The sequence below is a fragment of the Papio anubis genome, chromosome 17 (assembly GCF_008728515.1).
Source record: "Papio anubis isolate 15944 chromosome 17, Panubis1.0, whole genome shotgun sequence".
NCBI lineage: Eukaryota > Metazoa > Chordata > Mammalia > Primates > Cercopithecidae > Papio > Papio anubis.
In genome coordinates, this window is record NC_044992.1 from 73,227,999 (window position 1) to 73,236,993 (window position 8,995).

At 58.3% G+C, this 8,995-nt stretch overlaps 1 protein-coding gene across 1 annotated transcript; it reads left to right on the forward strand.

The window, feature by feature from the left end:
• The first annotated feature begins 32 nt into the window (after positions 1-32).
• On the forward strand, positions 33-4,235 carry MRPL12 (mitochondrial ribosomal protein L12). The gene is made up of 5 exons (XM_009191466.3): positions 33-234; positions 917-1,103; positions 1,306-1,389; positions 3,619-3,753; positions 3,838-4,235. Exons 1-5 carry the CDS (start codon positions 161-163, stop codon positions 3,952-3,954), a joined length of 597 nt encoding a protein of 198 aa, XP_009189730.1. The 5' UTR covers positions 33-160; the 3' UTR covers positions 3,955-4,235.
• The last annotated feature ends 4,760 nt before the right edge of the window (positions 4,236-8,995 follow it).

The window sequence follows — 8,995 nt, forward strand, 5'->3', positions numbered from 1 at the left end:
CCCAGCGGCTGTGGCGGCTAGAGCGTCCCTCCCCAGTTCGAATGCCCGGCGGCTGTGGCGGCTAGAGCGTCGCTCCTCAGCTCGAATCCCCGGCGGCCGAGGCGGCTAGAGTGTCGCCTCCTCCCGGGGAACCGCGTGTGACCTTCCAACCCGCGGACCGATGCTGCCGGCGGCCGCTCGCCCCCTGTGGGGGCCTTGCCTTGGGCTTCGGGCTGCTGCGTTCCGCCTTGCTAGGTACGCGGGACCCTGGGGCGCCAGGACTGGGCCGGTGGGCAGGGTAGGGGGCGGGCGGGCGGGCGGGCACTGAGGGGTCGATCCGGGCGGAGGCGGGCAGCGGGGCCGGCCTCCCTACAGCAGCCAGGCCGGGCTTGGAGGTCCTACTGGGGGCCGGGGAGGAGGCCTCCCGGTGCGCACGTCCCTTCCTTCCTGGGCCGTGGAAAGCGCCGGGGTCGGCCCCAGATGACCTTGGACGATTCCCTGCTCCTCCCCCGGCCTCAGCCTTCTCCGCAGCAAAGGCCCATCCGTGGGTGCGGCGTTTTGCGGCCAGGGGGCTCCACGTTTTGGGAGGCTTTGCTCAGGAAGATGCACCTAAGTAATAGTTTCACCACCGCTGGGTTGATGTAGTTCATTCACACCAGAAGCTTGAGGTTTGAGTGGTATAGCTGCAAGTAAACACGTGGCTTTCTAAGGCTCTTTGAAGAATTTAAAGTAACTTGCAAATCTTACCAATACGGACCCCTTGAGGTCTGAGAACCCTGGACTGGGACCAAGGAGCTAGGTAATTTCCGGCCCTAGTGATTACCAGCCTGAGCTTATGGCACCCATCAGTCCCCCAGTTCTGTCCTGTCCCCCTGGTCTCTGCAGCCCTTTCCATTCCAAGACTGACAGGTCTGTTTGAATTGGGGGTGGGGGCTAGGCGACAGGTGCCATGCGTCTGTGCCATGCGACATATGAGGAGTAGCGGCCATCGGAGGTGTGAGGCCCTTGCTGGTGCACCCCTGGATAACGCCCCCAAGGAGTACCCCCCCAAGATTCAGCAACTGGTCCAGGACATCGCCAGCCTCACTCTCCTGGAAATCTCAGACCTCAACGAGCTCCTGAAGGTATCGTGAGAGGGTGGCACAGACCCAGGGGCTGGAAGTTTGGGAGCCCCTGTGTTTTGTTCCTGGTGTATTTTGGGAGTTTAGTAAGTTGTCAGAAGTGTGTGTGTCCAGGTGCAAAGTCCATGCCAGGCTAGTTGCCCCTCCTCAGTAGGTTCAGGCTGGTGTGAGGGCCAGCTGTGGACACTGTTCTCTATCTCTGCAGAAAACATTGAAGATCCAGGATGTCGGGCTTGTGCCGATGGGTGGTGTGATGCCTGGGGCTGTCCCTGCTGCAGCAGCCCAGGAGGTGAGTCCTGGGCAGAAAGAGGCATTTCTGTGGTGCCTGGTTCCGTATCTCAGGTTCTGCAGCTGCCGTCATTGTCTGCAGCCTGCCCACCTGTGCCGGCCTCCTGCAGCCTCCTGGGACTTATCCCCTGCCATGGATGTACAAGTCTTTGCATGTGGAGGCCATGTTTCTAATGGAGGGAAACAGACACTAAGCTAAGAGAGGAAAAAGGCTGGGCGTGGTGGCTCACGCCTGTAATCCCAGCGCTTTGGGAGGCCGAAACGAGTGGATCACTTGAGGTCAGGAGTTCGAGGCCAGCCTGGCCAACATGGTGAGACCCCGTCTCTACTAAAAATGCAACATAAAAAAAGTAGCTGGGCCTGGTGGCATGTGCCTGTAATCCCAGCTACTCAGGAGGCTGAGGCAGGAGAACAGCTTGAACCCAGGAGACTGCCTCAAACGAACAAACTAAATAAATAAATATAAATAAACAAATAAGAATATAAAAATTAGCCAGGTGTGGTGGCAGGCGCCTGTAATCCCAGCTACTTAGGAGGCTGAGGCAAGAAAATTGTTTGAACCAGGGAGGCAGAGGTTGCAATGAGCCAAGATCACACTACTGCACTCCAACTTGGCAACAGAGCAAGACCCTGTCACAAAAAAAAAAAAAAAAAAAGGAAAAAGGAAGAAACTATACCAAATAGAACGTTGTAAGCATTGTGGAGAAAAGGAGGGGCCTCCCCTGCACCTCCCTTTGGGGCTTTAGAATGGGGTGGGCCAGCAGTGGAGGTGCTAGCTCCCCCCAACCCTTTCTCCACAAAGAAGCTCAAGTGGGAGGAAGAGTTCCAAGTTCAAGGTGGGCTTCAAAGAGGAGGCAGACATTGCAGAAGAGAGCACGGCGTTCCTGGCAGAGGAAGGGGAGGCACCAGGGCCACCAGGCAAGAGGGTGTGTGACAGTTCAGGGAGCAGCAGCAGGGTAGGGGCTGGCGTAGGCGAAGGGGTGTAATAGGCAGCTCTGTCCTTGAGTCTCTGCAGGGAAACCAGTGAACTTGAAGCCACCCATTGCATTTGGTCATTGGGTTGTGTAAACCTCTCCGCCAGAGCCTTCCTCTCAGCCCCTTTCCCCCACTGGGGAACCAGGCTGTGTCCTGTAGAGTGTCCCACGTTCCAGATGCGTGGGGTGCCCATGGGGCATCATCACTCTCATGCCTGAGAACTGGAAGGTAGTTTAAAGGCCGATTAGATTCCGGCCGAGCGTTTGGGTAAGAATAGCTGGGATTACTGTAGAGCCTATTGTATAAACTGCATTGCTTTTGAGGATGGAGGAGATGTTATAATAGCCTTCTCAGGCCATGGGGACACGCAGCCCCCCATCCCTGGGTGGTGCTGGGTCTCCATGCGCCATGTCAGAAGTGCAGTGTGCCCATCAGTCCATGGCGGGTTGTCAGTTTGTCGTTACATGTGCACTGTGGCGTGGCTGAGAAAGGAGTGACGCTCCTTTTATCTACAAAGCACTTTGGTGTCATTTTTTCCTGTCTCATAAGTTATGCTTTCTAAGGGAGACAGAAGTAGAGTATTGAGGGAAGGACTGTGAAGCATGTTTTTATTTATTCATGAAACTGAGTCTCAGACTCTATCACCCAGGCTGGAGTGCAATGCTGCAATCTCGGCTCACGGCAGCCCCCGCCTCCCAGGTTCAAGCAATTCTCTCATGCCTCAGCCTCCTGAGTAGCTGGGATTACAGGCGCGCACCACTAGAGACAGGGTTTCACCATGTTGGCCAAGCTGGTTTCAAACTCGACCTCAAGTATCCACCCGCCTTGGCCTCCCAAAGCGCTAGGATTACAAGCGTGAGCCACCACTCCCGGTCGAGGCATGTTTACAAAGTGTTATTGGGCAGATCTGCCTCTGACTAGCTATGAGAAAGAGAAGAGCACCAGCTGGACTTGGGAGGCTGAGGCAGGAGAATCACTTGAACCCAGGAGGTGGAGGTTGCCGTGAGCTGAGGTGGCACCACTGCACTCCAGCCTGGATGACAGAGTGATACTCCGTCCAAAAGAAAAAAGAAAAGAAAAAGCACCAGCTGGTTAAGGATTGACGAGTTGGGAGACATGGCTTCTAACTCCAGGCTTTGCTGGGGCCTCCCCTGCACCTCCCTTTGGGGCTTTAGAATGGGGTGGCCCAGCAGTGGAGGTGCTAGCTCCCCCCAATCCTTTCTCACCTGGCCCTCCTTCTTTCCTGCTCCTGAAGGTGGTGGAAGAAGAGCTCCCCAGAGCGAAAGAACGGACACATTTCACCGTCCGCCTGACTGAGGCGAACCCCGTGGACAAAGTGAAGCTGATCAAGGAAATCAAGAACTACATCCAGGGCATCAACCTCGTCCAGGTCTGCACCGCGGTGGGGGTTCTGAGGCAGGTTCCCTTGTGGCGGCCCAGGGCCCCCAGTCCCTGACTTGGCTCTCTCTGGCAGGCAAAGAAGCTGGTGGAGTCCCTGCCCCAGGAAATCAAAGCCAATGTCGCCAAAGCCGAGGCGGAGAAGATCAAGGCGGCCCTGGAAGCGGTGGGCGGCACGGTGGTTCTGGAGTAGCTCCAGCTCAGAGGACTTGTATTCAGGGGTCCCTGGGACCCTGGCGAGGTCCCGCCCTCCTGTGGCCACTGGCACCACCCCCAGCACCAGGCGCCCACTGGAGCCGTTTGGGAGAACCGCCTGCGCCATGCAGCGGGGCCGGACAGGCCGCACAGACCTACTGTGGCGGGCGGGGGGGCGGCCGCTGCCTGGTGAGGGCACCAGGAGGCCCACCAGGACGTGCCACCAGTGAATGTGCCTCTGGTGGCTGCTGAGAAAAATACACTGTGCAGTTCAGTGTGTGGAGTGTCGTGCGCAGGCTGGGCTGTGGGGCCAGCGCGGGGATCCGGGCAGTGCGTGGAATGTTGTGCGCAGGCCGGGCTGCGGGGCCAGCGCGGGGATCCAGGCAGCGTGTGGAGTGTCATGCACAGGCCGGGCTGCGGGGCCAGCACGGGGATCCGGGCAGCATTGGAGTGTCTTGCGCAGGCCGGGCTGCAGGGCCAGCGCGGGGATCCGGGCAGTGTGTGGAGTGCCGTGCTCAGGCCGGGCTGCGGAGCCAGTGCAGGGATCCGGGTTGGTATGGGATGGGAGGCTTGTTCTGCCCCCTCAGCAGACATCTGAGAGTCTACAGACATTCATCGGGTCCCCTGGGTGCAGGGCCCTGTCCTGAGACCCCATACCAGGCCTGGTGGACGGCAGTGGTATGGAGGACCGGGGCCCGTCCTGTTTAGAGGGGTGGGTTTGGAGTGTGAACCCTGCCCGTTTTCAGTGTTGGCCCTCTTTTAAGACAGCAGGAAATTCAGCACTTGCATGAGAAACCGAGGGAGCCTTGGAGCCAGCGATGCCACCCCTGGCTCACGTTGCAAGTGCCCCTGAACCTAAGCCCGGCCAGGGGGCTGCGTGGGGGGGAGTGAGAGGGGTGTGGGATGCACCTGGCATCTGCAGGGTTGGGGTGTCAGCTGTTCCTCTGGGGTTCTTAAGTGGGGTATCCTGGGACCTGGGCAAAGTGGCAGGAGGGGCTTGTGGACATGGGGACTGGGAGTGCCGGGGCCAGCTTGGAGCACTGGTCACTGCTCTTGGTGAGGTGTGGCCCAGTGCTGGGCAGCCCTTGGCAGCCACCCTCAGGCTGCAGACCCCTTGGTGCCACTGCTGAGTGCAGGGGGTGTGGCCCCATGAACTGGCTGGAACGGCCAGGGCCTTACTCTGAGGACCCGTGGCCTCCTTTTCTTGGGCACGCCTGTTTTCAGCCAAACCTGGGAGAGAATCAGAGGATTTCTGTCTCAGCTGGCCCATGACCAAGGCCAGCCCCCAGGCTGTGGGCCCACCGTGAGGCCAGACATGGCACGTTCCGCACCTGCTTCAGGAAACATGCCCTGTGTGGCGGCCCCGTGGGCTGCCGTGCCCTCCGGCCTCAGTTTTCCTGCTGGAAGGATGTCTTGGCATGGGACCAGAAAGGGGCACTGTGCATCTGGGAGCTGCCCACTGACTGGGACTCCTGGGGGAGCGGGAGCAGCAGGGAGTTTTAGGCTCACTGGGCACACATGCCCTGCCTGGCCCAGGTCCTCTTCCAAGGCCTTCTGGTAGAGTTTGTCTGACTAACCTGCTGTCCCCAGGAAAGGCTGTGTCCCAAGCCTGGAAGTCCCTATTGCCCATGGTAGCTGTTTTGAGGGGTTAACGATTCTTCCCTCAGGAGGTGACACTGCCACCTGGGGCTGGGTGCATTCTGCCTGGTGCCCTGCTGACCTGACCCCAACTGCCTTTCCCGTCTGGAAGGCAGCAAATATCTGAGCTCGGACGAGCCCTGCTTGGGGTCAGACAGGCATGCTGTATTCATCCAGGCTGCAACCAGATCAGATAGACCAGCAAAACCTCCGCCGGTGACTCCTCACTGCCTACCCTGGCTCAGGCATCTGCCAGGTCACTCGCAGGAGCCACCGAGAGGCTGTCCTCCCTGCCGGGGGACCCCCAAGGTAACCCGTGGATGCCAGGCCACAGTCGGAGGCTAGACGGGAAGCCCTGTCCCATGAGCTAGCTCGGTCTGCCCCAACCACCCCCTTGGGCCTACTGATACAACTTACGATCCGTCTGAGAATCAACCAGGGATCTTCGTGAGTCCCTGCCCTACAGTTCTAAATTCACCGTTTGAAAAAGTCTCCGGCCTTGGATGCATTTCCTGTTTTCCAGGATTCCTCACCTTCTGACTGCCCTCCTGGCATCTCCAGCTCACGGAGTTCACAAACTTCAGTCCCCTGCAGCTCCTTGCGCTTTTGTTCTATTTTTTTAATGTTTTATTTATTTACTTATTTATTGATTGTTTTGAAACAGGGTCTCACTCTGTCACCTGAGCTGGTGGTGCAGTCTTGGCTCACTGCAGCCTCCACCTGCCGGATTCAAGCAATTCTCCTGCCTCAATTTCCCAAGAAGCTGGAATTATAGGCATGCGCCACCACGCCTAGCTAATTTTGTGTTTTTATTAGAGACAGGGTTTCACCATGTTGGCGAGGCTGGTCTTGAACTCCCTCAAACAATCACCTGTCTTGGCCTCCCAAAGTGCTGAGATTACAGGTGTGTGCCAATGTGCCCAGCCTTATTTTAATTTTTTTTAATTTCTTTTTTTTTTTTTTGAGACCGAGTTTTGCACTTGTCACCCAGGCTGGAGTGCAATGGCACGATCTCGGCTCACTGCAACCTTCACCTCCCAGGTTCAAGCGTTTCTCCTGCCTTAGCCTCCCAAGTAGCTGGGATTACAGGCGCCCACCACCACATCCAGTTAATTTTTCTATTTTTAGTAGAGAGGGGGTTTCACCACGTTGACCAGGCTGGTCTCGAATTCCTAACCTCAGGTGATCTGCCCACTTCAGCCTCCCAAAGTGCTGGGATTACAGGCATGAGCCACCACATCCAGCCTATTTTTGTTTTTTAATATAGATAGAATCTCACTCTGTCACTCGAGCTGGAGTGCAGTGGCTTGATCAAGGCTCACTGCAGCCTCGGCCTCCTGTGCGCAAGCAATCCTTCCACCTCAGCCTCCCAGGTAGCTGGGACTACAGGCACATGCCATCATGCCTGGCTAATCTTTTGATTTTTTGTGGAGATGGGGTCTCACTGTGTTGCCCAGTCTGCTCTGAAACTCCTGGCCTCAAGAGATCCTCCCACCTTGGCCTCCCAAAGTGCTGGGATTACAGGTGAGAGCTGCCATGCCCAGCCTTTTTTGTTCTTTGTAAATCTCTTCAATTCCTACTCCTTAGCCTCAGGGCCCTGCTCTTTCTGCTTTGGAGCGGTTCCTCCTCCAGCCAGGAGCCAGTGTTCTCTGCACTGGGGGTCTCTGCCAGCAGCCTGTTCCAGCCCTGTCTTGCAGGTGGCCTTGGGAGGGACAGGTTGCAGCCCAGGCCCGCCCCGCTCCTTCCTGGAGTGTCTCACAGACTCAGGGGACACTGGCCCTCCAGGCCCTGCTTCCCTCAAGGTTTCCATCGCCTCTGATTCTTAGTAATTGGGAGCCGACGGATGCAACTCATCATGGTTTACACTGAGATCAGGCCGCTTCCTAACTGTTGAGTCTGTTTGCTCTGGGCCTTTTAAGCCCGGCGTGATCCCTCTGAGTCCCTGCAGTGCATTTGCGCCATCTCCACATGTGGAGCCCCAGCCCAGGCTTGGTGTGGGCAGCGCTATGCCACACTCTCCTGGCTGCCTCCTGAGCACCTCCACCTGCTTCCCCACCAGGTGTGGCTGTGTTTTCAGCCCGTGTCCACCTGGCACCCTTCCCTATCGACAGGTAGTTACGGTCTGTGTGGGCGACAACCAAACCAAGGACCACAGCACACTTCCGGGCAGGGGTACCGCCTCTGGTCAGCTGCTCACTCGCCAGCCCAAATCTTCCGCTGATGACTTACGGGGTCAGAGGCCACCTAAGGGTCTAGAAAACAGTCTCCTCCAGTTGACCAATGAAGACAAATACAGAGCCTGCCTGCCTATGTCGGGGTTACGGCCCAATAAACCCACAGCCAAGCTGAAAATCCTATGTGTCTTGCGCCTCTTGACACAGCCAGGGCATCGCTGGATGCGCGGATACAGAGCTGGACACATTCTGTTGCTTGAGGGGTTTTTCCAGTGCCCCTCACCTTTCGCCCTGGAGGGTGGGGGAAGCCAGACAGCAGTGACCAAGCTGGAGCTGCAGTTTCTTCATCCCTGTGGCCCAGCCCCAAAGCAGCCTTGGGGACTTAAATTTCATTTTCCCCAGCAGGTGCGCCTGGGCCAAGAACACACCAGTACCTCCTTGTTCTTCGCAGGGAAATAGAATCCAAGCAGGGGCCCAGATGCAGGCAGGCATCTCCTGGGAACTGGAGCCCCAGGACCCACCCCGGGGCCCCACTTCCAGGGTGGTTGCCTGGGGCGTCTGGTCAGAGCCAGACCAGAACTGAGCGGGAGCTCCCGGGCATGTGTGTGGTAAAGGAGGCAAGTCCTTCGTAACCGCCATTTTCTCCCAGTTTTCATTCAATCTGGCCCCAAGCAGGTTCTTTTTTTCCGAGATGGAGTCTCGCTCTGTCGCCCAGGCTGGAGTGCAGTGGCGCGATCTCAGCTTACTGCAACCTCCTCTCCCGGATTCAAGCAATTCTACAGCCTGAGCTTCCTGAGTAGCTGGGATTGCAGCAGTGAGCCACCGCGCCCGGCTCCCGAAGCCGGTTTTCTGTTCTCTTGCAGTTGGGCCGGGGCTGAGCCCTCGTGGGGGCAGGGGTTGCAGACCAGGGGACGCAGGGCTCACGCCGCACACACGTGGACCCCGCCGGATGACTCACGAGCCAGCGCCTGCGCGGCGGGGTGGCCACGGCGGGGGGCAGGTTCAGGGCCAGGGGCCGGGCCTCTTGGGGATTGGCAGGGCGCCCGCCGCCGTCCCGTGAGCCTGGGGCCGGTTCCCGGGCGGTGGCCTTCAGCGCCACGCTCCAGCCTGGGGAGGGGAGGACGCCACGCAGCAGCGCCGGGGCACCCGCGCGTCCCCAGGCTAGGCCCACCGCGCTCGGCGCCCCTTCGCGGCCGCTTTAAGGTGCCGGGCACGCCTCCAGCGCTG

Excerpts from the sequence above, each read along its gene's own strand:
- MRPL12 (XM_009191466.3), top strand. The coding sequence starts at position 161 with ATGCTGCCGGCGGCCGCTCGCCCCCTGTGGGGGCCTTGCCTTGGGCTT. Across the intron at positions 1,104-1,305 it reads ACCTCAACGAGCTCCTGAAG|AAAACATTGAAGATCCAGGA; the intron begins GTATCGTGAGAG and ends CTATCTCTGCAG. Across the intron at positions 3,754-3,837 it reads AGGGCATCAACCTCGTCCAG|GCAAAGAAGCTGGTGGAGTC; the intron begins GTCTGCACCGCG and ends TCTCTCTGGCAG.